This window comes from Leptosomus discolor, chromosome 15, assembly GCF_034619465.1.
Source record: "Leptosomus discolor isolate bLepDis1 chromosome 15, bLepDis1.hap2, whole genome shotgun sequence".
NCBI lineage: Eukaryota > Metazoa > Chordata > Aves > Leptosomiformes > Leptosomidae > Leptosomus > Leptosomus discolor.
The window spans coordinates 13,823,729-13,836,293 of record NC_141405.1 but is presented as its reverse complement, the minus strand read 5'-3'; the positions used below and the strand labels follow the sequence as shown (position 1 = coordinate 13,836,293).

Genomic DNA, 12,565 nt, shown 5'->3' with positions numbered 1-12,565 from the left:
ACTGGCTGCTTTCTGAGCTCTTTGCAGACTGAAAACAAACTTCAGGAAACACACAGAAAAGGGGAGGCTGGGTTTTCACGTAGACAGCAGAGCCACTACAGAAATATGAGGTGACCTACTTACTCAGAGCCTCCGTGAGTTCATATTAAAGAAAACATTTGTCTTTCATCTCTCTGCCCTCGCGTTGCCAACGCCGTGACCCTGGACTGGCGGGGTGAGAGCAGCCCCGAGAGCGCCCCTCGCCCCTGAACGTGCTCGCTCTGGTGTGCTCCACACGCGCTCCCTGCCAGCCCCCTGCCAGCCTTGCTGCCCGAAGTGGGGAGAAGGCAGCTCTAACGGTTTTGGCCACTGCGGCAGCATCCCGGGCCGGTGACAGACTGCCTGGAGGATCCCCACGTGCCCAAGGGGAATCTCTGCTCGTGGGCTTGCCGGGCAGCAGCTCAGCGGAGTTGGGCCAGGACCAAGCGACGTGCAGGAGAGGCAGTGAAGGAAGGAGCGGGGTTGCTCCCCAGTGAAGCCAGGGCACTGCCGTTATTCCCAGCAGCACACCCCTTGCCGCCTCCTCATCAGGCTGAGCCATCACTTGACCCAGTCCTGTCCTAAAACACTTCAGAAATGGTGCAAATAATTCAGGAGAGGAGTCGGTGGCTGTCTGCAGGAGGTGCTTAGGGGGGATGCTGGGCTAGCCACAACTCACAGCCAGGGACCGTCATCTCCTTCTGATCCCAAGCCACAGCCACTTTGGGGTGATGCACAGCAGGAGCAGCCCTGAAGCAGCTGAACTGAAGGAGGCAGACCCTGGCTGAGCAGCGTTACTGAGCACCCAGTTGGCAGGATACGTCCATCACTCCTCAAACCAGATCTCCCGCAGTCCTGCATGGTAACATCCCTGATCACCAGTGCTGCGAGGAAGCCTAACAGGGAGGAATAAGTGTCTTTGGGGAACCCCGTCTCCAAAGGCGCTTCCCCCACCTTGCGGCCATGGCACCAGGATTAAAATTTGATTCTCTGTGGTATTAGGCATAATCCTCCCAAGCCAGGGGATTGCCACACAGCGCCTTTAAAAGGGCATGCAGAAGGTGGGGCAGGGAAGGGGGAACACCCCAACTCTCCTGCTGCCCCAAGACCCCCCCGACAGGGACTCTTGGGGACATCCCAGTGTCTCCGGGGCTGCTCAGGAGAGCAGAGTCCCCTTCAGACACACACTCTTGCTTGGCACCATCTGTTCCATTTTCTTACGAGCGTGGCAGTTGTCACCCCAATTAGTCAATTAATTATTTTCCAATCAACTAATTGGCTAATCAGTTAAACATGGCTCTGACTAAAGCCCCTGGAGATCGTCCTGGATGCAAGCAAGGAGCTTTGGGGCAGCTTCATTGCAAAGCTACCCCATAGCAAACAGCTCAAGGGCATCTGGGAAAGCAAAGAGGGGCTGTTGCCACGTAGGAAATTCCTCTGCCTTTCCTGGAGGAAGGACACCAGCCCCAAGCACCTGGGGCTTCAGCCCCTTCGACCCGTCCATGCCCTCCCTGCAGGGTGCTGGCTTGCTTGGCACTCACCATCCTCATCTTCCGGCTCTCTCACCACCAGCTTCTCGTTTTCTGAGTCCGGATCTTCCTCCTGGAGGAGTTAAAAAACAGAGCAGCCATGAAGAGAAGGTGCTGTGCTAAATACCCTGTGCTCGGTCAGGGCACCAGAGCCCACACGGCAGGGAGGCAGAGACCGGAGCTCCTATGGCAAGGGCTGGGTACCTCCCTTCCCTGCCTCCTTCACGGGATAGGGCAAACAAAACTCGCTAATGAGCAAGGTTCATTAGTCTGCTTTCTTCTCACTAGTGGGGGCAAGGGGGGAATTTGGCCTTGCATACTGCAGTCCCACCCAAAGGCTGCAAACTGCAAGTGTCTCCCCATAATCGAGGGGATATTAAGGTTTTTAAGAAGAACCTGCTATCCCGGTGTCCCCAGGCACAGCCTGGAGCCTGAGCACCCCCTACACTCCCCACCCTGCCCAGGGACGGGCAGGGGGACTGAGCCACAAACCACAGGGACTCCTGTATGCCCCCAGGCCAGGCTGGGACAGGCCATGCCAGCACTAGGAAAAGGTGGGTCCCCAAAAGCCATCAGCCACAGGCCAAGTGGCTGCTCCAAAGCACAGGAGCACTCACCAGCCAGGACCAGTGGTTGAAGCCAGTGCTGGGGCGTTTGTGCTGGGACCCCACCAGGAGCCCTCCCAGCCTCGCCTGGCAGCAACCCCCAGAGACATCGCTGGGTCCTGCCCACGTTCCCCGGGCCCCTCGCTCCGTGCGCTGCGGTGGCACAGCTGATCTCTGGAGCACAGACAGGAGCAGCAGCAGCACGTTGGGGTTTGGGTTTGTTTATTTTTTTTTTTTCTCCTTTTAAACGCAAAGCAATTTTGGAAGTTTTGGGGGTTGCCTCCTACAAGCTACCACAAGCTTTATCAAGCCCAGATTCCTTCCCCTTGCAGCATATCATGCAAACTGCAAGCAGGGAGGAAGAGGAGCGCTCCCGCTCCGGAGATAAGACAGGGACACATGGCAATGCCCCCATGTGCGTACAGACGTGCCTTCCTGCTGCAAACCCCAGCACCCAGGCTGCAAACCCCAGCACCCAGGCTGCAAACCCCAGCACCCAGGCTGCAAACCCCGGAGGTCAACAGCACCCAGGAGCACACCCCCTCCTGCGCCCTCCCTGCCCCCGTGCCTCCCATTCGAAGTAACGGGGCCGTGGGAGAGGGGGGAAGGAGCACGGAGGGAGCCCAGTGAGCCACCACACTACCGAGGGGGACACGGGAGAAGTCGGGGTGAAGGAGACCCGAGGGAAACCAAGACGATCCGAGAAGGACCCCGAGCCGAGCGTCGGCTTTGCAGCACACGGCTTTCGGTGGCCTGCTGGAGCGCGGCACGCGGCCCTGACCTAGAACTCGGTTCCTTTGTCATCAGTGAGGAATGCACATTATTCACAGCCATTTGGCTTCTCCTCGCCACCCTCCTCTTCGGCTCCCCAGAAGGACACGCTGCCGAGACCTCCGCCCGCCCCCCTCCCCCCCCGCAGCCACCGCTATTTTGGGCCACGCTTCCAAACATGGGCACTTCCCACCGGACTCCCGGGTTTCCCCTAGGGATGGCTGGCAGCGGGGAAGCACCCAAAGGAGTGGCCTCGGGGAGGGTGCAGGGAGCGGATGCTCAGCCCTGGCCCCGGGGACTCGGCCACAAGCCCAGGGCAGCGGTTCCCCATCCCATCTGTCAATCCCTGGGAGCTGGGATGCCCCCAGGGAGACCCAACCTGGCACAAGAAGGGGTATTTTAGCCCATTCCCTGCCCAGGCATTAGGAACTGAGCATTCCTGAGCGTTTAACAGTGGAAGCAAGTAGGAAATTTGGGTGTCAAACCTCCAAGGAAGGAAAATACCTCTGCTGCAACCCAGGGGAAGAAACATTTGATGGGAGCAGAGAGGGAGCAGCCGGCGATGCCAGGCGACAGCAACGTGCCATGGCTGTGGCTGTGCTGGGAAGCCCCTGCTCATGGCAGCCTGTAGCTCGCTGCAGCACCACGTTTTTCTGCTCGGATGGCTTAGAGGCAGATGCCAGCATCTCCCTGCCCCCACACTGCAGCCCCAGCCTCGACATCCCCATCCTTCTGCCTCGCCAGGGCTGCTCGCTCCCTTGCGCCCATGCCCATCACTGCCCCACTGCCAGAGCCCCCCAGGCTGCCTTAGTGTGACCCCCTCCCCTCGCTCCCTGCACATCTGAGAAGCACATTTGCACTTGAAGCGCTGTTTCTCTCTACTTTAAATGGACCAAGCTGTTAAAATCCCACCCAAACCCCCTCAAGAGAGCGCAGCAGGCAAGCTTTGCCTCCCCTCCCCACAGCCACTGCTACCCTGGGGTGACATCCCATCCATGCAGGGACACCAGCACGTTTGCTGTGCCACGCTCCCCGCGCCGGCTCTCCGTCCCACGCACCTCTGCCTTGCTGGAAAGCGCTGCGTGGCCACCTCCATCCTCCGCTTGTCCCGTGTGCCCAAGGCTGGACTCAGGTGAGGCACCCAAAGGTGGTATCTGGAAAAAGGCAAAAGCTTTGAGCACAAACGCTCCCAAGCCCTCCCCGTGCTCAACCGACCAGCCCCGGCAGCATCAGCGCACACGGACAAGTCTCTGGAGGAGGCCAGCAGCCCGCCTTGCCCCGGTGCCCGAGCCTGTGCCGCCTCCAATCCGTGTGCCAAGCCATGGCACAGCTGCTGGAGTGAGGAACACCAGAGACCTTCAATGCCCAGCCCTGGAGCCAGGGCTTGGAGCTCCTGAGCTGCCCTCTGCAGCGGCCTCAGCCCACGGGACCCTTGCAAGGAGCCATCGGGGAGGGGGAGCAGCTCGGCCAGCACCGGGCTGGGCTGCCCGGGATGCTGATGCAGCAGATCAGGGCTAGCAGGAGGGGAGAGGAGAGGAACAGCACAGCACGCTCAGTTCATTAGTGCTTCCAGGGCCTGCTCTGCCAGCTGCCTTCTCCATCACCGGGTAACACCCCCCTGAAACCCTCCCGCCCCCCCGCTGCAATCCCAGAGCTGGGGTTTCCATGCCTTTCCAGTCCCACGTCGGCTTTGAACACAGAATGGCCTCGGCCCCCCGTGCGAAGCCTTCCTTCCCCTGCCCTTTCCCAGCTCAAACACTTCCCAGCTGAACCTTTCCCCACCGTGCCGGGAGGGCAGCCGTGGAGGAGGATACGCGTGGGCAGGGAGCGGGGACATCGCGTCCGTTGACCTTGCAGCGAAATACCAGCGCTGGGCTGGGAGCAGCTTTTCAAGCTTGAAAAAAACCCTGTCAGCAGGGACAAAACCCCCACCCTGACCCTGGCTGTGCCCACAGACCCTGCCAGCCAGGATGAAGTGGAGAGTCCTCCCTGCTTGGAGCATCTCAACACCTCCAGGGAGCTGGCTCCCAAATTTCAGGGCTCCTCAGCCCCGCCGTGGCCGGTGGGTGCTGCTGTGCCAGTTCCCCTCGCAGCACAGCGGCTGAGCTGGGGGCTGCCGTGCCCCGGCCATGAGATGCTCTGCGAGAGGAGGGCAACATCTGAAAAACGGAGGGGGATAGGTGTTAAGGCGAGGCTGGGAGACTTGACAACCAAAGTGGACACCATGGCACCCCAGGCACTGCTCTTCTGTAAGAAGCGCAGCCCAGGGACAACGCAGGGAGACTGTTTCGGGTGGTAGGGAAAGAGGGAAGCATGGACCAGGGCCAGATGGCAGCAGGAGCTGCTGAAGAAGCAAGGACCTGAGTGCTCCAGCCACCAGCCCGTGAGCCAGCATCTCTCCATGGTTGCATGACGACCAAGAAAGCCTCCCCACAGAAAAAATAAAAAAAGGCAACAGGCAGCACTGCAGGGAGACCTCTGCTCGTCATTACCCAGGGGCATCTGGAGGAGACTTGACACGGGCCGCCCAGGCCAGCTGCTGCAGCAAACAAAGATCGCATTGGCATCGGCAAGGGGACACGGTTGGCAGCAGCTGCCTGGCCCCGAGGCCACGCAGGGCTGGGAACGTGCCCTGCGCTCCCTGCCTGCTCCTGCTCGCGGGCAGGACGGACCCAGCCTGTTCCACAGCGCACCCCGTGCCCGCTTACATCTCAATCATACCTCTGCACAGCTTGCCGGCGGCTCTGGAAAGCCCAGCACCTGCCACCGCAGGGTTAAAATCCAACAAGTCATTTCCCTTCAATACCAAAGTGGCAACACATCTGTCTGGGCTTTTGGCAGCTCTTGGCTTCAGAGCTGAAGCGTTTGTTGGATCAGCAGAAACGCGCTTTTGCCCTTTAGCTTCCACAGCCAACAAGCTCGACACCCACGCGTGAAGCTGACTCCGGCAGTGGAGGCTTTGGACCAAAGCCGGAGCAAAGACAAGACCTCCAAGGACATTTTGGGCACAGGCAGCACCAACAACGGCTGGCCCCAAGTCACCCAGGGGAAGACGGCTCAGACACTGGAGCTTGGTGGCGTCACACACCCTCCTCCCCCCCCCCCAATCCTCCCTCATGGCTTTGCCACCACATGAGCCCTCTCCCAGCCCTACGGGAGGTGGAGGCCAGGCTCCCCATCACAGCATCATCTGGTTTTCAGCTCATTTCTGGCCGTTTCCTCCCTGCTTCCTCCATCCCCAGCACAAACCCCTCTGAGCAATGGGCTTCCCTTCTTAGAAAGGACACGAGGAGGCTGTGGGGCTGGTATGTCCCTCTCCCTTTCCTTAGTTGAAGGAACAACCCTGGCACCTATGGGCAGGATGGGGACAAATGACTGTCCCACTCCAGCTCCGGGAAAAGGGAAGATCCCAGGCTGCAAAGCAGAGGGAGAAAATTGACTTGGATTAAACTCCCAGGCCCTGTGTGTTGCCATTTATGGCTGCACTTTCTGCTCCAAGCCTGATGCAAGACCTTGCAAGAGGGAAAGAAAGCAGACAGGAGACAGCCAGCCAGAAAGAAAAAAGCCAGGAGGTAAAGAGGAAGGAAGAAGCCTTGAAAAAAAAAAAATAATAATAATATTGGGCAGAATTTAGCAAAGCAAAGCAGCTGCTACATTGGCAACTCCCTTTCACCCCACCGCTGCGGCTCTCCATCCTCCCACCAGCCAGAGAAGCAGCTACTACAGAACGAGAGCAGGTTTCTTGCCCCAGGCAATGGTCCTGTCAGCCCCGGGTTGGACATGCCCTTGTGTGGAAGCAGCACTTTGCAGGTCTGACACCCCCAAAGCATGGGGAGCGGATGCTCCCCCCAGTCCCCCCCATCTCCACCGCGGGCAAGGACAAGCCATAGAGCGGCCAGAGCCCTGCCACAGCTCCAGGGCCATCCAGCCCTTGGCAAGGGGTCAGGCAGCCACAGGTGTGATGAGGAACACAGCGGTGCATCGCATGGCAGGGTGAGGAGCCCCAGCTCAGCAGCACCATCCATCCCTGCAGGCACCATCACGCCCCGGTGCAGCACCCCCAGCATTGCACCCAGCCGGTTCATCCGCTGCGCTCCCATTTTTGCTCTCGCTTCTGGCAAGGAAACGCCACCGGCACCAGCACCGGGACATCTCTTGCTGCCACAAACAAACCAGATGGCACCCTCGGGCCGGGAGCAGGGGCAGGCAAAGCCTGCCCTCACTTTGGAGCCTCACCTGGCGACCACACACATGGGTGGGCACTTCAGAAGGCAAAGCGTCCTTGTGGCTTGTCCTCCAGCAGCGCACTCGCTCCCGGGGCTGCACCCAGCCCAGAAGGGACTGGGCAGCAGCCCGACCTGCCAGACCTGCTGTAAGGGACACAACACAACCGTGCCCCACACCACCTCCCAGCACCAGCCCTGTGCTCCAGCCCCACGGGATGCAGAGGAGGGCACAACACATGCACCGGCTCCCTGGGAGGGGTGACACACGTCCTGCCTCTCTGCCCAGTTTGCAGCCACTGCAAGAGAAGATCCATTTGTTATCGGCACAGATGGCACTGGGTGAGATCTGGGGCGCATCTGAGAGTTATGGGTCTGGCCAGAGACCCCACATCCCGCCGGCCCGTGCCACGGCCAAGGCTGCGACGAGGGGTAGCACATCGCTGCATCCCTCCCCACCGTGCTGCGGGACGGCAGAGCTCCTGCCTCAGCCCCGTGGCAGCCTGCACAGCCACCAATTAAAGCCAGACTAATTAGACACGCTCTCCCCTCCAGCACTGGGAAGGCAGGCAGGAGGTGTTAGAGGGGGAGATGCTGACTTCTTAAATTTAAAGAGGGTCCCTGCTGGGAGCTGGGTGGTTTGTGCTTCTGCTGCCTGGTGTGTCCAGAGGCACCAGGAGCCCTCAGGAAGGCAGAGATGGGGGTGGGGGGCACAGGGGAAAGGCAACGGGAGCTTTGCAGAACAAGGAGGTGACACCCCCTTTGTGCCTTTGCTGTCCAGGTGACAGCACCCCACGGTGCCCCAGTCAGGCTGGGTTTGGATGGCTCCCTAGCTGGGGTGAGCTGGGCACCTCTCAAGTGTGAGGCCCCCCCTTGCTGGATCACCGCCAGAGCTGTCCCCTCTCCCCACGGTCACCCACTTGACCCCGCTCTGTGTGAAGCCACCAGCTGCAGTTAACCCTTGGCAAACCAGCCAGGCTGCCATGCCCAGCCATCTCCAGAGCATCCTGACCAGCTCCGGACCACCACTGAAAACCTTGCCCTGTCCCTGCCATCAGCCATTTCCAGGACAGAAACACTCATTACAGAATTGTAGTTTTCTGACTGTTTCTCACAAGAACCAGACTCAGCAGCTCCAGCGACGCTGTGGTTCCCACCCAACAGCTTTTCATTAGGGGATGGCTTTGACAGCACTGCCTCATCCATTAACAAGCTGGGGATGGGGATGAGAACAGACAGCGACACACTAATTAACTTTTTTTTCTGTGATGGGAACCAGCAGAGACAAGGGGAACCACTACCAGCAGTTACTGGAGACAAGGACTCCTGGACACCCTTCCCTGCTCTGCCACTGCTTCATTTTATAGCCGTGGGTACGATGCTGCAACCGTCCCTTCCTCCCAGAGAGGCGCAGGGAAGCCTTGACCCACACAGATTTTTCCAGCTGGTTTCACAACACAGGCTGCCCTTGCAGGAGGTGGGAGCAGGAGGGAGGCTGAGCCATGCAGCTGCCCCAGCAGATACTGGTTTGCAGAGGCAGGGAGGAGGGAAGGAAGGAGGCAGAGGGTTGCACAGCTCCAGCGAGCCATTAAACACGCCGAGGCTGCTCTCCCCAAGCGGGTTCATCCATCAGCATTTTGGTCGAGTGGTTAATGGCTGCAGTGAATCCGAACCAGCCTGGCGCAGTACATGCTGAGCAAACAGGATGGGGGGAGGAAAGAAAGAAATAAGGGGGGGAAAGAAAGCTCTGCGAGTGCCAAGCACAGCCCTCTGCTTGCTGATGTAGTGAGAAGCCCTGAGCCTGCAGCAGCCCCGAGTGGATGGTGTCTGGGAGCCTCGTCTGCTGAGTCACATCAGGGGACTGCAGCCCTCAGCCGAGCCAAGATGGGTTTGATAGGGCACGTTTCCACCAGCAGCCACCTGCAAAGCGCTCGCTGCTCTGCCCAAGGCCAGTCCCATCCCTGCCTGTAACATCTGCTGAGCTCCGGCCTAAGGAGGAGGAGGAGAAGGATGAAGCAACTTGGAGGATATTTGCAGGGAGCAGAACCAGGGAACCCAGGGGAGACCCTGCAGAGCTGTGGATGGTCTCCCCCAGGCATCCCACAGGATCGGCCCCTGGATCAGCAGCCGGGGCGCTGCTCCCCGCTCACACGTGTGCGGTGCCTGCTGGAAGCGCACGTACTCCCTCCGCCGTGCCACCCAGCGCCACGGGACCGGCTGCCCCAGCCAGGCAGCCTGCGCCGAGCAGTCCTGGCAGCAGCGAGATCACGCGGGGGGGGGCAGCGCTCCCAAACACTTACTCAGCAGCGAGAAGCATCCCTCCCCCTTCCCGCTGCTCTCCACCACCACCCAGATCCCAGCCACGACCTGGTCCTCCCTGTCCTTCCCAAAGGAGATGCTGCTCAGGCCCAGGGCGACTTGTCCTGCCTTGCTCCTACGTGGTGGTAACCATTTCCCAGGAGGAAAAACTGGCCAGGACCCTACTCAGCCCCAGTGTCTCCCGTGCCCTGCTGTAAGAGGGGCTAAGGGCAGCGCAGCAGAGACCACAGCCCCACGGAGCCCAGCCAGGCTTCAGGAGGACACAGGACTCCCTGTGCCTTCAGTAAGAGCTCACCTCCCAGCACGCAAACCCCTGATACTGCACCCGTGCCCGAGCGGCACTAAGAGCTGAGCCCAGCTCTGAAGGCGACAGGCATTGCAGCAGTGCCTGGTCAAAGAAATCGGGACTGAAGAGCAGCCAGAGGGGAGGAAAAACATTCCCAAGACTCACGCTAGCAAGACAGCAGGGGACCCTGGGAGCTCCAGCAGCACTGGGTACAGCCGTCTGTCCCAATGGGGTGCTGCGCTTCATCAGAGCGCACTGGGTGCACCCCAGGCCCTGCAGCAGCTCCGGCCAGGTGGCCAGCTTTGGTGCCCAGCTGGCTAACGGCGGCCCAGGGGCTCTGCAGCTTGACAAAGATCTCGGTACTCAAAGGTACCGATAAATCATGTGGCAGAGGGACAGATACGGCATCCGGGACGCCAGGACAAGGGAGGGGGCTGTGCTGTACCCACAGCCAAGGGGTGCTGGGAAGGGAGAGGGAAAGCTCCGAGGCTCAGAAACGACAAGGGGAGGTGAGGAGGAGCACGGGGAGGCAGACCCACGTCCCAGCCCCGAGAGAGCGGCTCAGGGCTCACCCTGGGCGTTGCAGAGCATCACGGTCCAGAGGGGAGTATGCAGCCCCCTAGGACTTGCCCAAGGCCGTCCAGTGAGTCAGTGGTGATGCTTTCCAAGGCGAGGGCTGGCTGAGCGCTGCCCGGCAGCCTGGATACAGTCGCTGAGGATTACAAATGCTGCTAATAATAGCCGGCAGGCGCCTGGGCCCCAGGCCTGCGCTCCCCGGTCGAAACACGTTGCCTGCACACGGACGAAGCATCGCTCCTGGATTTCGGAGCCACCCCATTACTCACTTCCCCCCATTGGGACAAGGGGCCGCCCCAGGAGAAAGCCACCAACGCAGGGAGTTCAGGCACCTCGGGATGTCACCGAGTCCCGTCTGGGCCAGGCAAGAGCAGAGCGAGTTCTTTCTGCAGACGCCCTTTTATTTTTAAACAAGATCCGGTGCCCGAGCAGGATTTATCGGGTGTTTATAGGCATCGCTGCCCGCCCCCCCCCCCCCCCCCCAGTTCAGCCAGGGGTCAGACCTTGGGGCCAGCGTCCTGCTGGGGTTGGGAGGGAGGGGGCAGGCAGTCCCTTCCCCTGGGGCAGGCAAGGACAACCAGCCCGTGCTGGCAAGGGGACAGTTCGCTGCAACCCACAGAAGGAGGACGCAGCCGGGGAGAATAACCACACCGCCACCCCCAGCACCTGGATTAGCTCTTGGGAGAAGGAAAAGACTCCCAGGGGCTTGATGTGCAGACAGGAGAGGCTCACACCGACATAAGCTTCTCTTCCCTTAAATCTTCACTATCTTGATTATTTTTAAGTGTATACTTTGGGGGAGCGGTGGTGGAAAGCAGCCCGAAACACCCCCCCCACCACCACCACCCCCTCCACCGCTGCCACCGCCCTCGGGGACAACGGGCTTGTCCCCACCCGAGGGTAAAACCCGGCTTTTGCCGAGACTTCTTCTCTTTTAGAGGAAAACCCCGGGCGCTGCACTCCCGCACCAGCCCCTCCCAGGAAAGGACACTGCCGGGGGCGGGGGGGGGGGACACGACAGACAGGACACACCGGCTGCGGGGACCCCAACCGTCCCGGGGGCGGGGGGGGTGGGCTCCGCAGGGAACCGGCCTTACCTTGCTCTCCGCCTCCTCCCGGTGCCCGGGCTCCCGGGGCTCGGCGGGCGGCTGCCGGGGGACGATGCTCTCGGCCGCCGCGGGGGTGGGCTCGGCCGCAGGGCCCGGCTCCGCCGCCGCCGCCTCCCGCCGCTCTCCAGCCGCCTCCTCCTTCCCCTCCTCGCCCGCCCCGACCTCCTCCACCGGCACCCGGCCCCCTTCGTCCTCCGGCCCCTCGACCGCTCCCGCTCCCTCCTCCTCCTCCGCCGCCGCCGTCTCGCCCCCGGGGCCGCCCTCCCGGGCCGGCTCAGCCGCCGCCGCCGCCGCCGGCTCCCGGGGCCGCTCGGCCGCCCGTTCCCCCTCGCCTCTCCGCATGATCACGAAGATGGAGGCGAGGACGACGGCCAGGACGGTGGAAAGCAAAGCGACGGCCAGGTACCAGTCCATGGCCACCTCCATCCTGCCCAGCTACCGGAGGGACGGAGGGAGGGAGCCCGCCCGACCCGACTGCGCGGCCGCGGAGGGTGCGCGACCAGCCCGCTCGGCCTGCGGCGGGGCTGGGCAGGCTCTCAGCCGGCTTTACCCGGCGTCATCTGCCGGGGCCCTGCCCACAGACCCGGGCCCCCGCCCCCCCACCCCACCCCCCGCCCCCCCACCCCACCCCCCGCCTCCCTCTCCCGCAGCCGGAGCGATTCACACCCCCCCCCCCCCGCCCCGCACCCGCCGGGGATGCACACCCGCACCCCCGGGGGGGATTTGGGCGAAGGGGACCGGGCGAGGAAGGCTGGCCTCAAGCAGCCCGGCGCTGCTCGATGCGAGTGTCCGGCTCGGGACAGGAGGATCTTTCCTTACCCACCGCCCTGCGTGTCTTCACGAAGTCGTTCCCAAACCATCCCGCACGCCCGCTTGCGTCATGCCTAACGGTTTGGCTTGGGAAGGTCTGGCCCTCCTGGGATGCTCCCTGTGGGCATCCACGGCTTGGCGAGCTCAGCACAGTCGCGGGCAGCTCTGTGCAGGCCGGGGTTTCAGCTGGCCACCATGTAGTGCTTAAGGAGCGTTTACACTTTGTTAGCCCTCGGCTGGGTAGCGGAGGAGCTGGCAGGGCAAGGGAAGGGCTGTCCTGATGCTCCTCGGTGAGGAGCACCTGGCAGCGCATCGACGC

General features: G+C 61.7%; 1 protein-coding gene across 1 annotated transcript in view; it reads right to left on the bottom strand.

Annotated features, from left to right (window-relative positions):
• Window positions 1-11,862, bottom strand: part of MXRA7 (matrix remodeling associated 7) — a 29,043-nt gene extending 17,181 nt beyond the window's left edge. The window contains exons 1-3 of the mRNA XM_086473705.1: window positions 11,425-11,862; window positions 3,982-4,077; window positions 1,560-1,620 (exon numbers count right to left, since the gene is read on the bottom strand). Coding sequence (XP_086329831.1) covers window positions 1,560-1,620; window positions 3,982-4,077; window positions 11,425-11,862 — 595 coding nt within the window. The remainder of the gene's footprint in view (window positions 1-1,559; window positions 1,621-3,981; window positions 4,078-11,424) is intronic.
• Between the last annotated feature and the right edge of the window lie 703 nt (window positions 11,863-12,565).